Source organism: Armigeres subalbatus, chromosome 2, assembly GCF_024139115.2.
Source record: "Armigeres subalbatus isolate Guangzhou_Male chromosome 2, GZ_Asu_2, whole genome shotgun sequence".
In the NCBI taxonomy this organism is placed as follows: Eukaryota; Metazoa; Arthropoda; class Insecta; order Diptera; family Culicidae; genus Armigeres; species Armigeres subalbatus.
Window position 1 is genome coordinate 330526103 of NC_085140.1, and position 21676 is coordinate 330547778.

General features: G+C 41.6%; 2 protein-coding genes and 1 long non-coding RNA gene across 4 annotated transcripts in view; 1 reads left to right on the forward strand and 2 right to left on the reverse strand.

The window, feature by feature from the left end:
• Positions 1–1330: 1330 nt before the first annotated feature.
• LOC134216918 (uncharacterized) lies at positions 1331–8494 on the reverse strand. Its single transcript, XR_009980878.1, has 2 exons — positions 8001–8494; positions 1331–1550 (listed from the first exon to the last, which is right to left on the reverse strand). It is a non-coding gene; the product is annotated as an uncharacterized LOC134216918 (long non-coding RNA).
• Positions 8495–14053: 5559 nt separating this feature from the next.
• Positions 14054–15175, forward strand: LOC134216919 (uncharacterized). Its single transcript, XM_062695682.1, has 2 exons — positions 14054–14340; positions 14403–15175. The coding sequence occupies exons 1-2, from the start codon at positions 14131–14133 to the stop codon at positions 15045–15047; spliced, it is 855 nt and encodes a 284-aa protein (XP_062551666.1). The 5' UTR covers positions 14054–14130; the 3' UTR covers positions 15048–15175.
• Positions 15176–20454: 5279 nt separating this feature from the next.
• Positions 20455–21676, reverse strand: part of LOC134212741 (protein PALS2) — a 161065-nt gene continuing 159843 nt past the window's right edge. For both annotated transcript variants that reach the window (XM_062690856.1, XM_062690857.1), the window contains 2 exons: positions 21466–21540; positions 20455–21334 (listed from right to left, as the gene is read on the reverse strand). In XM_062690856.1, coding sequence (XP_062546840.1) covers positions 21158–21334; positions 21466–21540 — 252 coding nt within the window. In that variant the 3' untranslated portion in view covers positions 20455–21157. The remainder of the gene's footprint in view (positions 21335–21465; positions 21541–21676) is intronic.

Consider the following 21676-nt stretch of genomic DNA (forward strand, 5'->3'; position numbering starts at 1 on the left):
GGTCGTTTTCCAGTAGTGATCGATTTGTTTTTATGTTGTATGTAGCACCGTACATAAGGGATGCTTTCGTTGTGGTTTCGTTTGCAGTGAATGTTTCGTTGATGAACGTTACGCTGCAGTTTGAAAAGTTACGAGGAAGTTGCCATGCAACGATCTGTTGTCTGGGCCGCAACTCGATGTCATTTCTTGTCCTCTTGCGTTGTTTATGAGCAGTAAATTGTCTGCTATGAAATCAGCTGCGGTTGAGTATTCCGGCCGGGTTGTACAGTGGCTAGATGTCCCCATTATGATCGGAAGGATGCATTCATCGGTAAACCTGGTTATAAACGAGTCCTTTTGTACGTATTCATTTGGCTGTGTTGTTGTGTATAGTACGTCCTTGTTTTTCACGAGGTATTTTGGATAATTGTTTATAGTTGAATTGTTGTTATTCAGGGGGCAGAGGTGAATAACCTTTGCCTCTTCTTTTTTTGTAGTTCTGGCACAAGAAGAATGTATAACAGTGTTTCGTCGTTGGCTGCTATTTTAGGTGTGACGTATGTAATAGCTTCGTCTGGCAGGTTGATGACTACTCCTTGGTCTTCTAGTATTCTCTTGATCATGTAGATTTCTCTAGTGGAGAGCATTTTATTGCTGGTAACCGAAACTTTGGATAATGTTATTGCCTCTTGAATCTCTTCCAGAATTTTATTGATAGTTTCAATATTGATGATTGTCGTGAGGGTATCGATTTCATCTATTATGAGTTCATTGGTTTGCTTGTCTTCTATAAGTTTTCTCACCTCGTTTGTAAGGGTTTTGATTCTTTGTCCTAGCTGTTGATTTACTCGGTATTGGATGTTGTTGTTCTCTATTAGCGTGTTCATAGTGTTATTTATAATGTGGAGGTCTTGCGCATCTGGACTTCCGTCAATCCATTTCCATACAGATCCTATGATGTCGATGCTCCTAGCGTAACGATGATTGACTGGCCTAATCTGATTGTAGTTAGAATGCAATGATTTTATTTTATTTTTAACTATGTTAGAAAGGGGATTATTAATTTTGTTGTAAACAACATCTGTCAATAAATGAACTGTTTTCTCTAAATCTTTTAGGTCTATTTCATGAATTATTCTGAAATTTCCTACTTGAATTCTACAAGGGTTTGTGTTTAGTGTTAAAATCGGTTGGTCATTCAAATGCAAAATCTGTAAATCCTGTGTCTTGACATACATGACCATAAAAAATGTTAATGATAATGAAGATAACATGATTTGAATGGTTTGAGAGGGTTCGTCTTTTCTTGCGACTAAGTTTAGATATCTATTTGAGTTGATTTTATATCTGGTTGTTTTTTTTTTGTTATTGTTAACACCTGAAAAGAAATTTGATGGCCTGCGTTCGTCAGTGTGTCTGTCTTTTGGTTGTATTCGTCGTCCTAAAAAGAGAAATAAGATCTATGGTAATTTATGTTGCAATGACTGGGTTACTTTCTGAAAGAATTTTGAGGAAGTGTGAGAGTTTTTCCGCTTGGTTAAGGGTAATACTCGGATCCATGGTACGAGGGCCTGGAAATAGAAAGTATACTATCAGTATTTTATAAAATATGTTTTCTAAGTCTTTTAATTTTGTTTTTATTTCGTTTCACGTTTCTAGGAATTTTGAAAGTTTTGATCATGTTCTCAGTGCATTTAGCTGTTGTGAAACGCGGGTCCAGTTTTTTCCTTGTGGCTTTCTTTATGAACACTTCTTGGTCGACTTCTATGGTTGGGGCATCCTCCTTTTCATCGTTGTATTTCTCCATGTTTCTTCTTGCTTTGTTGAGATGAATTATTGCGTTATCAAATATTTTTTGTGAGGCTGGATTTATTTAGTCTGGATTCGTTAAATTTCCTTGGTTGAATATTATCTCATTTGGGGTAAAAGAGGTGGAGGAGTGAACTGTTTCGTTGTACAGGGCGGTAATCATGTTAATGATTTCCGGGGAACGTAATTCTGGGTATTTATGCTTATTGGTGTTAAACAGTTCGATCACTGTACTATGTGTTTTTTCTATTTGGCCGTTTGATTCTGAAGACGATGCGAATTCTACTTGCACCCTAAGTCTCCTAGGAATGCTTTAGCTGAATACTGGTAAAGGATGCCTCGTGATCACAAACTATTATTCTTGGTGTTCGAAAATTCGCAAAATATTGAGTTAGTGCATTTTGAACGTCTAGGGTATTTCTAGTTTCTATTGGAATGAGTTGTAAGTGTTTGGAGAAGGCGCAAATAATGGACAGGTAATGGTTTTATCCATTCCAAAAATATCCATGTGAATTCTTTGGAATGGTGCTTTTCTATTGGTCTGGATGTAATTTTGATGTTGTAAGGTTTTCTTTCGTATTTGTGTTGAAAACAGATACGACAGGCATTGTTGAATTTTCGGATTCTCTTTGTCATATTGGGAAAGTAGTAAGATCGCTTGAGTTGTTTTTCCACTTCCTGGATACCACGATGGGCTCTCTCGTGTTCTGTTCTTACGAGTGTATCTTGTCTTGGTTCGGAGGTTACGTCTTCTACCATATTTTGGGTAATGACAAAGTGTGAGGAGGCGTTCGAAAAGTGTTCACGATAGACTTCTTGGATTAGTTGTAGTGTGTTCTCGGGAGCAAGTATAGCTGTTTGTTTTCCATTATGAAATTCTTTCAGGGATTCTGTAATTATTTCTTTGTTCAGGTTATCTCTGCAGATAATTGTTCTTTTGTGATTTGGAAATATTGTTTCTTGGATAGTCGTATTTATTCGGGCATGTCTGAAAATTATTTGGTTTCTATAGGCGTTGATTGGTCGTTCTGTAAAGTGCAAAAAATAGTCGTCAGAGGTATCCGCGGAGTGGACAGTGTTTGCGTCTGATTCTGTTGGGTTATTCTGTATTGAGTCCCTGTCTGTACTATCGTCATCGTTTTCGTTTACGTTGGCCTCCACTTTTCTACTCAGCGCGTCGGCGACGACGTTTGTTTTCCCTGTTCTATATTCAATTGTATAGTCGTAGTTTTCTAGTTCTAGTCTCCAGCGAAGTATTTTGGTATTTTTACTTGAGTTTTTAATGAACGTAAGCGGTTGGTGGTCCGTTACTAAGGTGAATTTATTTCCGTGTAAATAAGAGTGGAATTTTCCGACGGCCCATATTATTGCCAAGGCTTCTTTTTCTGTCGTAGAGTAATTAACTTCGTGTTTGTTTAGAGTTCTAGATGCGAAAGCTACCGGGTAATCTTTACCATCGTTTATTTGGGACAATACTGCACCGAGAGCGTAATTTGAAGCGTCTGTAGTTAGTACGAATGGTTTATCAAAATCTGGGTGAGCTAACATGGGGTCTGTTGTCAATATTATCTTACATTTTTCGAAAGCTTGAATGTATTGTGGGTCGTTCATGTTAAGTTCTTTGTCCTTTTTCAAGTATTTGGTCAGTGGATATGCTAATTTTGAATAGTCTTTAATAAATTTCCTGTAATATCCTAGAAGTCCTAGAAATTGTTTGATTTCTTTCTGTGATTTCGGAAGTTTCCAGTCCAAAATTTCTTTTATTTTTTCTGGGTTGGTTTTGACTCCTTCTGAAGTGACAACATGGCCTAAAAATTCGCAGTCGCGTTTCAAAAATTCGCATTTGTCTAATTGTATTTTGAGATTTGATAATGCGAGTTTATCGAGTACTTTTCCTAAGTTTTCCAAGTGTTCTGTCAAATTTCTTCCAAAAATTATGATGTCGTCTAAGTAAACGTAGCACACTTTTCCGATGAGATTTCCTAGGATAGAATTCATGGCCCTTTGGAATGTAGCGGGTGCATTCTTGAGTCCGAAAGGCATTCGTAAGAATTCGTAGTGTCCTAGATCAGTACTGAATGCTGTTTTTTGTCTTGATTTTTCGTCTAGTTCGATTTGGTGAAACCCTGATTTTAAATCTAATGTTGTAAAATAGCATGATCGGCCTAAGTTATCTAGAATGTCTTCGATCTGTGGTATCGGGTGTCTGTCGTCAATTGTCTTATCATTTAGCTTTCTGTAATCTATGACTACGCGAAATTTACGTTTTCCAGAAGCGTCTGATTTTTTTGGGACAACCCAAATTGGTGCATTCCAAGGGGATTCAGAATGAGTAATTATACCGTTTTCTAACATGTCTTCGATTTGTTCTTTTACTGTGCTTTTATGTGCATGTGGGTATCTGTATGTTTTGGTGTATACTGGGTTATCGTCAGTCGTGTTGATTTTGTGTTTTATTTTGGTAGTCGCAGTGAGTTTTTCGTTGTCTCTTGGAATTACTTTGTCGTGTTTTGCAAGGGTTTCCATCGTCATTTGTTTTTCTAGTTCAGATAGATGGTTTGTTCTAATTAATGATTCGATTCGTTCCAGTGTTATTCCTTTAGGTTCTTTATTTTCTGTGTAAAAATTATGGACTTCAAAATTATTTACTTTTAGAAACACTTTTTGAAAGGTATTTTGGGAGGTTGTGGTTTGTTGGTTCTGACGATAAATGTAGTCGAATTATTTTTAGATTTATACAAGCCTGGTTCAATTAAAACGTGCTTAGTAAGTTCGGATGGTTTGGTTACTATCCATTCGCCATCCATATTACTTTGCATAGTGATAAAATGGTTAAATTGACTTGGTTTGCGTTGTATATAATATTTGTGAAACTTTATCGTTTTATCTAATATGTTCAAGGTAGAATTGATGTAGTCTAGAGTTGCTTTGAATTTGGAAAGTGTTTCGGATCCTATAAGCCCGTGGCAAAAATTGTGGAAGTCTAATTCGTAAACTGGAACGGCTGGTAGATCTGACCCGAGTAGAGTAGCACTGCCTTTGGATGAGATAACTTTACTACCACAGAAATTTTTTGTAAGTGTATAGCCGCCAGACATTCTAAATACTCACGCTCCTCTAATGTGGACGTGTACAATACACATGTGGAAGTATTGGCTTGAGAAATGGATTGCGAGTAATTTGACTATGCGTCCAATTTGGGAATCTCGAGCTCGTTCAGTAGCCGCTAGGTTGCGAAGGCCGACGGAGGTCCTTCGTAGCTTAGTTGGTTAAAGTGCCAGTCTAGCGTACTGTAGGGTCATGGGTTCGAGTCCCATCGAAGGGAAAGTGGTTACCTCCAATACATTTCCAAATTAATATCTTCCACATAACGTACATATTCACATATGAGTTTTCATAACATTGTAAATTAACGTCCAAGTCAGGTGGTTTAATCCCTGGAAATAGGCAATTAACTTTGATTGAACTGAACCTGAGTTGCGTGCTCTTGCCTACGCAATGCGGTCGGGTCTGAGCTTGACGACCGACTGGCAAATGCTTACACAACCTCACTTGATCAGTACCGTTGCTGATGAAGAATGTGTATAGCCGCCAGACATTCTAAATACTCACGCTCCTCTAATGTGGACGTGTACAATACACATGTGGAAGTATTGGCTTGAGAAATGGATTGCGAGTGATTTGACTATGCGTCCAATTTGGGAATCTCGAGCTCGTTCAGTAGCCGCTAGGTTGCGAAGGCCGACGGAGGTCCTTCGTAGCTTAGTTGGTTAAAGCACCAGTCTAGCGTACTGTAGGGTCATGGGTTCGAGTCCCATCGAAGGGAAAGTGGTTACCTCCAATACATTTTTCAAATCAATATCTTCCACATAACGTACATATTCACATATGAGTTTCCATAACATTGTAAATTAACGTCCAAGTCGGGTGGTTTAATCCCGGAAATAGGCAATTAACTTTGATTGAACTGAACCTGAGTTGCGTGCTCTTGCCTACGCAATGCGGTCGGGTCTGAGCTTGACGACCGACTGGCAAATGCTTACACAACCTCACTTGATCAGTACCGTTGCTGATGAAGAAATGTGTATAGCCGCCAGACATTCTAAATACTCACGCTCCTCTAATGTGGACGTGTACAATACGCATGTGGAAGTATTGGCTTGAGAAATGGATTGCGAGTGATTTGACTATGCGTCCAATTTGGGAATCTCGAGCTCGTTCAGTAGCCGCTAGGTTGCGAAGGCCGACGGAGGTCCTTCGTAGCTTAGTTGGTTAAAGCACCAGTCTAGCGTACTGTAGGGTCATGGGTTCGAGTCCCATCGAAGGGAAAGTGGTTACCTCCAATACATTTTTCAAATCAATATCTTCCACATAACGTACATATTCACATATGAGTTTCCATAACATTGTAAATTAACGTCCAAGTCGGGTGGTTTAATCCCCGGAAATAGGCAATTAACTTTGATTGAACTGAAGTGTAGGTTTGATTATTTTAGTTTTCTTTAGTATTCCTGGTCTCAGAATATTCTTGTTTGCGCCTGAATCAATCAGAATATTCAGTGTGTTGTTTTGTCGTTTATCGTGAATTTTTATATAGGGTAGGAAATTATGTTCATTTTCTATTACGTGTTCGTGTTTGGTGTTTCGGTTGAGAAAAAATTTGATTCTACGTCGCTTGTTTCTTCATCTGAATCAATTTCCTGGTTATTCAATAATTTCCGGTTGAGCGTCGGTCTGCTTTTTAGTGACGGATCGAATTCCATTTCGTTCTGCCATTTGTATTCGATATTTTCCGATCTGTTCTGGTTAGTATTGGGAGAGTTGGAATGGTTTTTATAAGGGTTTGATACTCTTTGGAAGGTTTTTTATTTCTATCTTCGAATGGGATATTTTTGTAATCAGGTTTATTTGGCTTAGGGTTTGCTTGTCTATGATTGTGTAAAGAGAGTTATGTGGAGATTTTTCCGCAGAGACAAATTTGCAAAGGAAAGCGTAAGCGCTTTCAATATTTTCCGGTTTCGCTGCTTGAGCGTAGCCGAAATATGGATGTTTCAAGCCCGATATGAAAGCGGCCAGAACATCTTCGTCAATAAATTTGCAAATTATCGCCCATTATCGTTATAATCTTGGTTCTGTCTAGCTATTGTTTTAATGTTTTGCATTATTTCCCTTGTCCGTTTATAATACCTATGTATACTCATGTCATCATTTTGCTTATTAGCCCAGAGTTGGGCTTTGTAAGTAGCTAACTCTTGGCGATCGCCAAAAGCTTCTAAAAGAATAACTTTTACTTCTTCGAAATTCAGTGGGTTACCTGCAAGGCACACCACGTCTTTTGCATTGCCCGTTATTTTGTTAAGTACTGCTTGTACGTAAATTTCAAAAGTTTGGGCATTAACTATGCCTTCGAAAATTTTTAACGTATTTTCGGCAGCGGTTATCCAAGATTGCAGTTGTTTGCGGTTGCCGTCGTATGATGGGATTGATTTAATTGGGTCAGGTATTCTAAAGATATCTACCGACGTATGGTTTGGCTGATGAGAATAATTTGAAGTGCTAGCAGGGTTTGCCATATTCTGCAGCATGGTTTCGTGTGATTGTTGTTTTGATGACATCTGCATCACGGTTGAATTTAGATTTGCTATTTGAGATACTAACTGTGCGAGCACCTGCTCGGGTGTCGCTGTTTGTTGCCCCTGCTCTTGCATTTCTTCGAGCGACAACTTGTCTAGGTTAATGTCGAGATTTGCTAGCGGTATGTGAGCTAAATCCCCAGAATCTTTTGAGCTTTCACTATTGCTATCACTTTGTTCGTCGTCGCTTTTAGGGGGGCGTATCGCGAACAGGATATTGTGCAAATTGCTCATAAGTTTTTGTGAGTTTTCAATAAAAAAGATTTCCGACTTGTCGTCTATCTGGTAGTGCGTCAAGTTGGGACGGAAGAATCGTCTATCTGATAGTGCGATTTTCCGCAGAGTTTTTGCGTCTATCTGGTAGTGCGCAAAATCTCCTCGCAAGTAGCTTCAAGTTAATATGAGCGACGGTAGGCGTAGAGTCACCACGGTTTGTCGACTATCAGTGCATCAAACCGGACAGAAAATCGTCTATCTGGTAGTGCGTTTTTACTGGGAGGTTTTGCGTCTATCTGGTAGTGCGCAAAATCTACTCCAATGACTGTAAGCTGACCCACTATAGAAACAAAAGTTACTTACGGTTTTATGCTGTCGTGTCCTTGTAGTTCGGGCTGACGTTGCTGGTGCTCCAGATGTTGTGCGCCGGGGGATCCTCAACTCAAACGGTAGTTTTCACTTTCAGTCCGTCGATGCTTACGCGGAATCACTTTAACGATCAAAATCGTATTTCCACTGTTAATACGCACAATCACTCAGCTGACTCCGGACGGCTGCGCCAATAAAGTGTTTAGACCTCGGGGTCTCTTAAAAAAAAACTTTTATTCACTAATTATTATTTTAACATAAATATACTAAATGATTATTATCCTAGAACGAACCACTCTCTACTACTTGCACTAACTAATTGAACCGTATCGCTGGTCGATCGGTGATATTTAATAATGTTAACTGCTGACTCGGCGCATCGCTATGGGTCGAAGTCCAATGGATCAGTTCTGCTGACGTTGGCGGTGGCATGATTGGGTCGATGCCACCCAAAGTGCTGATGGTGCGGTACTGCAGGCTGGCTCATGTGTAACTATATCTCCCGAGAAATTCCTCCACGACGTCCAGCGTATTCAACAACTGACGTTCTCGTTTCGACAGTACTCGCAATTCACCACTCATTGTACCGCAATAATCACTGATCGCGAATCAATGATCTTAAATGGACACGTATATGCAAATCACTTTACTGACTCAGCACTGTCATTTACTCACTGGAGTTTCAACACCTTGAACACCGATCGACTCTACGTTCCACTAAACCGCGACCTCACGATACGAATTGACTGATCGTCTGCCCTTATTGACACAGGCAATGGGAGAAAATCCAAATAATTGACAGTCAACTTATCTAATATAATTCCAAATCCAATTTACCAACAGGGACACAACACATCAAGGAAAACAATTCGCATGCATATAAATCTTTATTGACCAATAGTAAGGAGATTGTTTGGCCACATGCAACACCACCTTCCTCAGCGTAATTTACTTCCCAGTTTCCAGTTTAATTCCGCCTGCTGTCTTCCCAAGTGTTGTCCTCGTTCTTTCTGGGCTTAACGGAATCTCCCAATCAATCGATTCTGTGATGGCGCTGCAAATTCCTCAGAATAGATCGCGGTTGCATTCGCGATGGCGATGTCTTGGACGATGGCGCACTTCTCACAGCAGCGACTGTTTGCACTTTCGCACCGGTTATCCTCGGAAGTGTCCAATAATCCGGCTGAAATCCGGCTCGATCAGGACCAAAATGTTCACGCGTGCAATTACTAGTTGGACACTTTCTTTATTTCTTGGAAAAACCGATTTATCTGCAGCCTACTTGCATAATGCATACAATCCAGCTGACCGGCAAACAACAGACATGGAAAACAACGTTTGCACACTACTAAACCATCGCAAGATTAGAATGCGACAGTAACGAAAGGATCGAGCGAGACAAACAACCATGAAGTATGTGGAACCTTTTGAGGTACTAGATTACCTCATGCAGCGACCCTGCTTACTCGCTCAAACAACGGCTTTGGCAGATTTTGTTCTATTATTGTCAGGGGGGTTTTGTTGACCAAATTTTATGAAATTTGGCCACAATGTTATTTGATATGCGAAGAATGCTTAGGCCAAATTTGAGCATTATTAGTTATAGAAAACCCCCCTGTCATTTCCCCTATATACGATTTCCAGCTACGATGCGCCATCCAAGTTCTCTGCCGGTATCATTTTCGGCGGTCAAGCCTTAGGCGTGGTACATGAACTTTTCAACCACCTCTATTTCATCACCACCGATACAAATTCGTGGGAAAACCCGAACTACGTACATAAATATACTCTATCCATCGTCACCTTTACCAACCGTCCCTAGCAGCATAATTCGTGTTTTTTGAAAATCCGTGTTTGTGCATTAACTGCCATATCCGGCCTCGTTCGATTGTATCATATGAGGCTTTCAAGCGGAAGAATAGATAATGTGCGGGCATGTTGTATTCGTGGCACTTCTGCAATATCTGGCGCGCGGCCAAAACCTGGTCCGTTGTTTTTCAGCCGGCCAGTCTCCTCCTGGATACCGCCACCGTTGCGTTGTCTACCACATCGCCATTCAGATGTTCTTCTTAGTGCTGCCATCACCTTTAGACCATGTCACGCTCGTTCGTAAGAAGGTTACTGTTTATGCCCTAATACACGTCAAACTGTGACACTTGATCCTTATGTGAATGGTTCAACTTTTCATAGAACTCTGGTGTGTTATTAGCACTGAACAGCTGTCTCATTACGGTCTCGATCTTCCTACTGACGCTTTTTCCTCTGGAAATCGAGTTTTGTCTCCGCGCCCGTTTGTATCCGCCAATACTCATTTTAACTCTACAGCTCGGTACGAAGCAGCTCAAGGATTTGCTACGATGTCTTCAGGAGAAGATACTCATCGCTGAACTAAAAGGCCGTTGTCTCAAGCCAAAAGCCATTATCAAAATAATTCTTCACAATCTTCAGGATAATCAAAAACAGTTGTACCTGGTCTATATGGAGCATGGTTCCATCGAAACTGGTCGTTGCAAACTACACTGCCGTCATCTGGGACTTCAGTCGAACCTCCATGAGTCGATGTTCTTTGACTCGATATCGAGTCATGCAAGCAAAGTATGCCATATTAAAAAATATTCTCTGGACTACTGTGATGGTCCCTCAAACAAAGCCAAGGAAGGATTTTCTATTCCACATCTCGATATTTCCAAGAGCCGATGATCCCTTCAATATTGCCTCACGTTTTGAACTAATGGTTTATTTGTTCTGAAATGGTGCCTTTTCAGCAACAGAAGTTGCCCAGAAGCCCAAAACATGTCTTGAACACAAAAATATCATTTTTACTGACTTAGAATATTACCAGAATTTATATAACTTCGGTTCATGTATTCTTGACTGATGCACTATCGTTTGCAACCATAAACAAAGTAGGGCTTTAGAACCCAATTGTCATGGAGTGTTGCCATTTTTATCAGTACAGATAATTCAGTTTTAAGCTGTGACAAAATTATAGCTTTTGGTAATTGTTAAAAGAAAAAAGTTGTTCAAATTTCGCGTGGATACTGTAAAAATGTTTAGGGGGTCCGAACACACAAACTGTCTTGCAGAATAAATACGGTTGTCAATCCCCCATTGTGGTATAATAAATTGAGTTGTTGTAAGTAATGGAATATAGTGAAAATATAATCGGAATGATTTCATGAAAATGATAAACTAAAAATTCAGAATAATAGTCGATTAGACGGATAATAGACGGTATCCCTCAGTACTGAGTAACAGAAACGCCCAAAACTTTATAGTGCGAGCAGAAGTCAAAATAAATTGAGGGGACATTCAACGTCGCGCTGACTATAAATGATCCGTCTCAGCTACTTCCCATCGTCCTGGAAGTCGGCGAAAGTCATATCCATCCGGAAGCCTGTGAAAGATTCCAAGTAACCACCAAGCATGAATTATTGCATGTAGACAATTACAGATCAGCATATTAAATGCTAATTGCAGTAGATCAGTTTTAATGATGTAAGGATGCATTTATTCATCACCTGTCAAGCAAGGATACACTAGTTCAGCGCATCAGGAATGATAAGATGCTTCAAGATCCTGTCCACTTGCTTATTCAAAGTAGCTCTGGAAGCCTCGCAGAAAGTGCCAACATTGTTTCTGATTAACTGCTTCGAGGAAGAATAATTCAAAAAAGCAAAAAGATCGGCGTATTTGGATAGTATCTCTTGGATTCATTCCTTAAAAGCATCGAATAAGTGGCGGAAATTTCTGTGGCTTGATTTGATATTGTACTGCGCATAAAAAAATCTACTCCACTTATTTTGGTCGTAACAAAAAATAAACGCCAGATAGTCGCCTAAGGAAAATAAACCTGCAGAAAAGCTTCTTTGATATTTTTGAAAATTTGGCCGCGACGTGATGAATTGTGGCTTTTTATACTGCGTAGAAGTTTTTCACATCTATGAGAGCCTTGGAAAATTATTACAAAAGTTGTCATTTTGTTGCAAAGCATTATAATTGTTCCAAAATAAATTAAAGAGCACGTCGGCTTATAGAGCATATAGAGTGCAGAACTCACAGAGCAGTAGTTCCACAGCAGCTTGAGCAGGTTCGAGGGCTTGAATTATTTCACCAATCGCCAAACAATCACCACTGAAGTTGAATTTGGATTAAAGCTTCACCTTGGCATCAGCCACTAATTCAAATTCTTTTCTGAATTCAGTACAGAAAATCGTTTTCACAGCTTATCTCCGGAAAAGAACTACTACGGCTCGTATCTTTTTCACAATTTCATGCATTGCGGGAAAATTCTCGTTGATGTCAACAATGTTCATTGAAGAAAAAGTCATACGCAGTTTGACAGATGGCTAAGAGAATGAAGCAACAGGAATGATTAATGACGATGTTGATCGATTTTTGTTATAGTGTGAACGTCGTTAATGATGCTTACTTGGGCAAAGTTACCCATGCGCGCATTTATTCGTTGTATTTTTTGCTCGATGAGTCTTTACTGCTTGAAACCAAATATTTGTCCCATCTATGCTGGATTTCCTGTTTATATGGGACAGATATGCGATTACAGACAGTTGAGCTGATGTTGGTAAACTATATAGAGATATGTAGGTTAAAATTATACGATTTTTTTTTATACTGACAGCAAAATTTGAAATACCGAAAATACCGGTATTTTCCGCCTCTAATACCGGTATTTTCGGTACCCAAAATTGACCGGTAATACCGGTATTACCGGTTTCGGTACTACCGGTTAGACCACCCTAGGCACAATACGGTGGGCTAGAAACGTTGTTCATATGTCGGAAAAGCATCAAGCAAAGATAATATTCAGTACAGAACCCGGTAAGATTAGTTTAAGTTGAAAACATTGTAATTCCTACATGGTTCAATTCAACCAGAGGAAAAGTTCTAACTGCCAGAGGCAATTGAAATGTATTAATAATAACTAAAAATATAACATAGCAAATGATAATAGGATGATAGTGTTAAGAAAACACGGAACACCTAGTCTAAGAGATGAATGCATGTATTAGATAAGTAGCAAATAAAATTAGTTAAAAAAAAAAGTACAGAACCCGGAAGAATTCGTAGGCTTCGTTGAAGGCCGCATAGACGATGGCCTTTTGCAGTTGAACAGGACCTGAGGGCGCCAAACGTTCAGGGCGACTGGAAGCGATTGGCCCAGGATCGAGTCCTCCAGTGGAGGAGAATATTTTATTTGGCGAAGGCACATCGAGGAGGAGCTGTACCTCATCAATTATCATGTAAATAAGTTCCTGGGGATCAATCGTTAGTACCCTAATATGAGGTTCTGTTTTTTTCGGCTTTAAAACAATTCAAGAGATTAGGAAAAATCGCTAAACATCTGTATTCTCTTGCACGAAAAAAGACAATGTCTAGTACAACATTTGTATATGTTGTACTGCATTTTTAACCAAATCATTGAAAGTAGTGCATTTGGTTACTGAAGTTATAAGTTTATTTATGACTTTAGTTTTTAGCATGTCGACGCATTATGAACGTCACATAATGATTTCTTACCTTTGCCCTTTTATACGATATCTGATACAACGACTGATACCTACCGGTTAATCAAATTCCGTTCGATTATCATTTATGAACCGTTGACTCTACATGCAACTATTGGATGAACTTCAACCCCATTGTCAAGCGAAAAATGTTTCAGCGGCTGTTGTTAACCGTACCGGTTTAATTGCCGACCTAAGTCAACATCTCATCAAACCCCCTGCTCATTATCTTATCTCGCTTGTAGTTTGTCATTTATGCGCCGCTAAGCCAAATACCACTGTTCTCTAGGAAAGGTTCGGGTCAACGAAGGGATTTCTTGCGTTGGTCGGCAACGGTATGCAAATATTATGACCAAATGCGGAAGCGTCGCGTTAAAAATTTCCACTGAATCTGTCCCACGTGACTTCACTTTCCGTCATCTTTGGACCTCTGCTCTGGAGCGAATTTTACAAACACTATTGTGCGTATGTTCCACACCTCTCTCTAATATCACATCGATCCGCTCTACAAATAAGCAATTCGTTTAATGAATTTCATCATCCTGCGGTAGTTTACTGCCAACCGTCTATCCGTTCGGAAGTTTAGAAAACTTGACAAAATGCATACCCGTGATAAATTGAAGCCCATCAACCGGGAAGATTGGCCTGCGCTGAGGGATATGTTCCAAAGTGAGTGGCCGCAGCACGAACTTGGATACAACACCATCCAAAACTACATCAACTGGGTGGCCATCGATCCGAAGATAAAACAGTTGCAGATACTGGGACTGAACGATAATTGGCGGGACAATGGAACGTTTATTGTTGTCGTGAGTATTTGTTGAAGGTTTTAGTCGATAAGTGATTGTAATTTTTGTTTACTCTACCTAAGGATCGATATCAAATTTACATGTATAGTCTGGATGAGTCCGGTGATTCATTGAAAAGAGCTCTCTTGCTGCTGGATTGGGACTACAGTTACCTGATCGTCAGCGCACAAGAGTCCAAACGTGAAGTAATAAGGGAAGCGCTTAGATCATGTAATGTGGATTTCCAATGGGAAGCCGATAGCATCAAGTACGAGCTTCTGAAGGAGGATTGTCTCAAACTGGAAGTATCGTTGCCTGCCGGTTTACATCTGAAAAAACTTGATGTGAAGCACGCTCGTATCGCGAACAATGTTTGGCCATGGCGACACGAAGGGTCTGAATATTTTCTTAAGCGGATCGCAGCTTGGAATACGTCGATTGGGCTGTTTAACGAATCTGGGGAAATGTTGGCATGGAGTTTTGTGTGGCCAACGGGGGCGATTGGGCCGCTAGAGGTGGCGAAGGATCACTTTCGGAAAGGATACGGAACGCTGATTACGAAAGCCATTGCAAGGGAGGTGGCCAAGGTTGGATTGAATTGCTATGGAACGGTGGTCAGCACAAACGCGCCCTCCATTGCCATGTTTAACAAACTCGGATTTCAACGACTGGAGACTACGTATTATGTTCGAACCTTTGCTAAGAAGCTGGTCGAGTATGATCACTAAAATGTTTTACCCATAACCTTAACCATTTTTAAAGATTGATCTGTTATTAATAAATGTGAAATGTGGTGTTGTATGTGTATTGATTACCAACTGAACAAATATATTAAATAATGCTTAAATTCAAACAAGTATTTGATTTTGTTATCGAGAGGAACAATTATAATGAAATAGGAGAAATTATCAAATATTTTTTTCACACAGATAAAGAAGATCGATGATATATTATGATAAATATAGACTGATGGTGCATTTTTCGGAAATGCAGACGAACGAAAAAAAAAATACCTGCGTTCAAAGAAAAAAATACATCCACCGATACCTTATTCCAAGCAAATGTCTATTTTTAAAGAGGGATACACATCCATCGTTTCCATTTTTTCGAACAAATGTCTACCTCTCAAGAAGGAATTACATCCACTATCTGGAAAGAAACACATTAATCATTGCTTTACACTGGGCAAACCATAATTCCGATGGGGAGATAACAATTATCATTGCTTTACACCCAGCAGATGCATTTTTACGAAAGGATTATGTATTTTTACTATTCTTACCGACTAGAGTTATTTCCACCATTGCGGCATTATTCCGGCACCACTCAGTCGAATAACTATTTAAATTAACACAAAAAAATGATGCCGAACGTCCGTTGTGCCAAATGACCTTATGTCAAATGGCATTATGCCAAATGGCTTTATGATGAATGGCCCACTCCCTTCGGTGATATGCCTTTTTCGAGGAGATGTCATATTCGGAGAGATATCATTTTCGTTGAAAAGTCATTTTTGTGAAAATGTTATTGTCGAAAATTTGCTATTTTTAGAAATTCTGGAAATTGTTTTCTAGGGAATTATACAATCTCAAGGAACCTTGGATAAACCAAAAATCTTCTTCTTCTTATTGGCATTACATCCCCCATTGGGACATTACCGCCTCGCAGCTTAGTGTTCATTAAGCACTACCACAGTTTAGTTTCCACAGTGGAAATTTAACTGCGAGGTTTCTCGAGCCAAGTTACCATTTCTGCATTCGTATATAATTAGCCTTACACGATGATACTTTTATGCCCAGGGAAGACGAGTCAATTTGAACCAAAGAATGGGGAATTTAAATTATACGAAACATACATTATGACTATCGTTATTATGCCTCATATACTCATGCCCAAGTCCTGGTGTTAGATGGGACGCTAAACAGCCCTGACACGACGGCCCTCCGACGAGACAGGAGGTTTGCGCTGGCCCAATAAGCCGCCTAGAAAACCAATCATTACGAACAATATAAGAGATAATGCGACTCGATATAATCGGCAAAGACCTAGGCGACGAATACAGGATCACGATTGGAAGCTTGGAACATGGAATTGCAAGTCGCTAGGTTTCGCAGGTTGCGACAGGATGATCTACGATGAATTACATCCCCGCAACTTCGACGTCGTGGCGCTGCAGGAGATTTGCTGGACAGGACAGAAAGTGTGGAAAAGCGGGCATCGAGCGGCTACCTTCTACCAAAGCTGTGGCACCACCAACGAGCTGGGAACCGGCTTCATAGTGCTGGGTAAGATGCGCCAACGCGTGATTGGGTGGCAGCCAATCAACGCAAGTATGTGCAAGCTGAGGATTAAAGGCCGTTTCTTCAACTATAGCATCATCATCGTGCACTGCACACACGAAGGGAGACCCGACGACGAGAAAGAAGCGTTCTACGCACAGCTGGAGCAGACATACGATGGATGCCCACTGCGGGACGTTAAAATCGTCATCGGTGACATGAACGATCAGGTAGGAAGGGAGGAAATGTATAGACCGGTCATCGGACCGGATAGTCTGCATACCGTATCGAACGACAACGGCCAACGATGCATAAACTTTGCAGCCTCCCGCGGAATGGTAGTTCGAAGCACTTTCTTCCCCCGCAAGAATATCCACAAGGCCACATGGAAATCACACAATCAAGTAACGGAAAACCAAATCGACCACGTTCTAATCGACGGTAAATTCTTCTCCGACATCACGAACGTACGCACTTACCGCAGTGCGAATATTGAATCCGACCACTACCTCGTTGCAGTATGTCTGCGCTCAAAATTCTAGACGGTGATCAACACGCGTCGGAGGCGTCCGCCGTGGCTAAACATTGGGCGGCTACATGACAGTAGACTAGCCCAAGACTACGCGCAGCAGCTGGAAGTGGCACTCCCAACGGAAGAGCAACTAGGCGCAGCATCTCTTGAAGATGGCTGGAGAGATATTCGATCCGCCATTGGAAGCTTCCGCAACTGCTGCACTAGGCATGGTGGCTCCGGATCAGAGAAACGATTGGTATGACGGCGAATGTGAGCAGTTAGTTGAGGAGAAGAATGCAGCACAGGCGAGATTGCTGTAACACCGCACGAGGGCGAACGAGGCACGATACAAACGGGCGCGGAACAGACAAAACTCGATTTTCCGGAGGAAAAAGCGCCAGCAGGAAGATCGAGACCGTGAAGAGACAGAGCAACTGTAACGCGCTAATAACACACGAAAGTTCTATGAAAAGTTAAACCGTTCACGTAACGGCCACGTCCCACAGCCTGATATGTGCATGGACATAAACGGGAACCTTCTTACGAACGAGCGTGAGGTGATCCAAAGGTGGCGGCAGCACTACGAAGAGCACCTGAATGGCGATATGGCAGACAACGGTGGCGGTATGGTAATGAACCTAGGAGCACGCGCGCAGGCCATGCGACTTCCGGCTCCGGATCTCCAGGAAATCCAGGAGGAGATTGGTCGGCTGAAGAACAACAAAGCCCCTGGGGTTGACCAACTACCAGGAGAGCTGTTTAAACACGGTGGTGAGGCACTGGCTAGAGCGCTGCACTGGGTCATTACCAAGATTTGGGAGGAGGAAGTTTTGCCGCAGGAGTGGATGGAAGGTGTCGTGTGTCTATAACATTAGAGGAGCATGCCACTTACCTTTCCTCAGGGGCTGCCTACTCTGACATAGGAGAGTTAAGATTAGGTTGGGCCCGCGCCGTCGCTCTGCTCACCGCCGGTGGATATTGGGTGGCGATAAGGAATACTCGTTGTACGGGCGTCGGGGTAGGACAAATATTTCAGGCACTCAACATACGCTCGCGTCGGGACGTGGTACCCGCGTCTCCGTTTGAGAATTCACCGGAACAGTGTCACTTTCACGGATCAGTCACGTTTTCGGGTATGGTCTAGACGGACGTTAACGTAATGTCGAAACGCGCACCATGGGGTTTTTCTCCCAATCTGTTGTCCCGTATCGCATTGGGCGGGAATTCACTATTCCTACAGTGCACTCTGCCGTAACACACCACACAACAGTCCCATTAAGCGTGCATATACGGGGATAAGAAACACACTCGTCCACCCGCTAGTTTTGGAGGTAATTTCACGAAACACTTAACGGATCTCGAATTCTTCACTGGGCACCACTGGGGCTGAATTTACTACCCGGCCACTTTTCACCGAGCACTCTACAATCTATCCTCCAGAACGTGTTAGAGGAATCACTTTTACGAGCTCCGTGTGTGTCGTTCACTGGTTTTGGCACGAAAGAGCCTCCGCACTGGGCTCGCGGCCCCACATCCCGAACAAAATTATCATCTTCTTTTTCTCCCTTCTTTCTTTCTCGGCGATTTCCGTAGCCACACGCATACCAACCGTAGTTCGGTATTTGGTAGTGGGGCTCCAATCGATTTGGTAGCGAACGGCGTATAAATGGGCAGATACAAATCAATAAATTTTAACAATACTGAATCTAACTCCTAACTACAAAACCAAAGTACATATAATTTTATTTTCACTTTAACTAAATACTAATGGGACATGGGCTCATGTAACATGTCCCATCTACAAAAAGGGCGATAAGCTGGATTGTAGCAACTACCGCGCAATCACATTGCTGAACGCCGCCTACAAGGTACTCTCCCAAATGTTATGTCGTCGACTAGCATCAATTGCAAGGGAGTTCGTGGGGCAGTACCAGGCGGGTTTTATGGGCGAACGCTCCACCACGGATCAGGTGTTCGCCATTCGCCAAGTACTGCAGAAATGCCGCGAATACAACGTGCCCACACATCATCTATTCATCGACTTCAAAGCCGCATATGATACAATCGATCGGGACCAGCTATGGCAGCTAATGCACGAACACGGATTTCCGGATAAACTGACACAGTTGATCAAAGCGACGATGGATCGGGTGATGTGCGTAGTTCGAGTTTCAGGGGCATTCTCAAGTCCCTTCGAAACCCGCAGAGGGTTACGGCAAGGTGATGGTCTTTCGTGTCTGCTATTCAACATAGTTTTGGAAGGGGTAATACGAAGAGCAGGGATGAACACGAGTGGTACAATTTTCAATAAGTCCGTCCAGCTATTTGGCTTCGCCGACGACATAGATATTATGGCACGTAACTTTGAGAAGATGGAGGAAGCCTACATCAGACTGAAGAGGGAAGCCGAGCGGATCGGACTAGTCATCAACACGTCGAAGACGAAGTACATGATAGGAAGAGGTTCAAGAGAAGACAATGTGAGCCACCCACCGCGAGTTTGCATCGGTGGTGACGAAATCGAGGTGGTAGAAGAATTTGTGTATTTGGGTTCACTAGTGACTGCCGATGTTCAGAGATATTCGAAGATGCATAGTGGCTGGAAATCGTACATACTTTGGACTCCGCAGACGCTCCGATTGAATAGAGTTCGCCGCCGTACCAAACTAACAATCTACAAAACGCTCATTAGACCGGTACTTCTCTACGGACACGAGACCTGGACGATGCTCGCGGAGGACCAACGCGCACTTGGAGTTTTCGAAAGAAAAGTGCTGCGTACCATCTATGGTGGGGTGCAGATGGCGGACGGTACGTGGAGGAGGCGAATGAACCACGAGTTGCATCAGCTGTTGGAAGGAACATCCATCGTTCACACCTCGAAAATCGGACGACTGCGGTGGGCCGGGCACGTAGCCAGAATGTCGGACAGTAACCCGGTGAAAATTGTTCTCGACAACGATCCGACGGGCACAAGAAGGCACGGGCAAGGTGGGTCGATCAGGTGGAAGATGACTTGCGAACCCTCCGCAGACTGCGTGGTTGGCGACGTGTAGCCATGGACCGAGCCGAATGGAGAAGACTCTTATATACCGCACAGGCCACTTCGGCCTTAGTCTGAATAAATGAATGAAATGATCTATTCAATTGATAACAAACTAACTTTGTGCGGAATACATGGCGGTTTGGTGTAAATTGGTCATATGATTGAAAAAAAATATCTCATTTTTATTCAATGTGTTCAATTTTTATAACAGTGTGAGTCCCTAAAGGTTAAAAAAACGACGGCGTCTAGTCAAGTATAAAGGCATCGGTTTTCGTTTAGAAATACAAACACATAGGTTATAAGTTATTTCGACAATTAATTCGCATTCAATTTTAATAAAATCATTGATAATCTACAACAAATACTTTTCTAAACAATTTTCACGAACCTAACACTAACTTCTTTTCGTATAATTAAAACAAGATTCTACGTCATGCTTAAAAGTTGAATATAAACTCGAACGAGTACAATCATTTCACGAGATTCATAACGCTAAAGGTAGACTGAATCTAACTCTTCGCGCAAAATTAATATTGCCCCTCACATGTATACAAGTATGATATTTATCTCTTTTTCGAATCTAAACTAAAAATAATGGACGAAACAGTTTTCACTTCACGGTACACTTAGATTCTAAATGCATAGATTCTACATCTTTTCGGCGAGCTTACGTGAACTGCCAAGTGAACGGTAATACCTATTGGTTAATTATTTAACGATTGATGATAGTACGATGCGATAGAGCTGCAAAGCTGATAATCATGCTTTCCCACTAGATGGTTAATCTGACTTCAAATGCACTTGAATGATTTTTAGGCTAACCTTAACTTACGAACTGTATTTTTTTTTAATTTGAGGATATGGAATTCGATTGATTCGATACGTTCAAAGCAGTACCAATACGATGGCGAACGAGAATGGTTCGATTACTGTGATTATGGCTAAATCGCTGGATAAAATTTGAACACATTGTCATTCGATTGAAAACATCGTCATTTCTCAGTAGATCCAGTTGACCGGCACCCACTGATGTTCGTGACTGAGGGCTTCCAGCGCGTCGGTCACGGCCCGGAATGTGACGTCAAAGTCCTCGTTGATGATGACCTGATCCAGATATTTGTCGTACTTGCGTTGCAGCAGTGAACTTTCCTCCACCGCCGAAATCAGATCGTCGTCCTGGCGGGAAAAATGAGAACCAATTAGAGGAATAAATTTGAAATTCGTCTTGCATTGGAAACGAGCCCGCGCGCTCGTTCTGGGCTGCAATGCGCATGAGCACCGTTGATGATGGTTTGGCGGTTTCTTACCTCGTACAGTGATGCCAGTGATTCGAGGGTCTTTGCTCGGCGGGAGCTGTACCGGATGGAGCTCTGACGGTCAAACTGAAATGCGAGCACACCAAAAACAAACGACATTTAGAAAAACATGCGATGGTTAGTTAGATAAAGTGAGCCAAAAGTTAGAATGCGAAGTTGAAAAAAAGTTTTGTACCGTAATCTGGGGAAACATTGATCACCG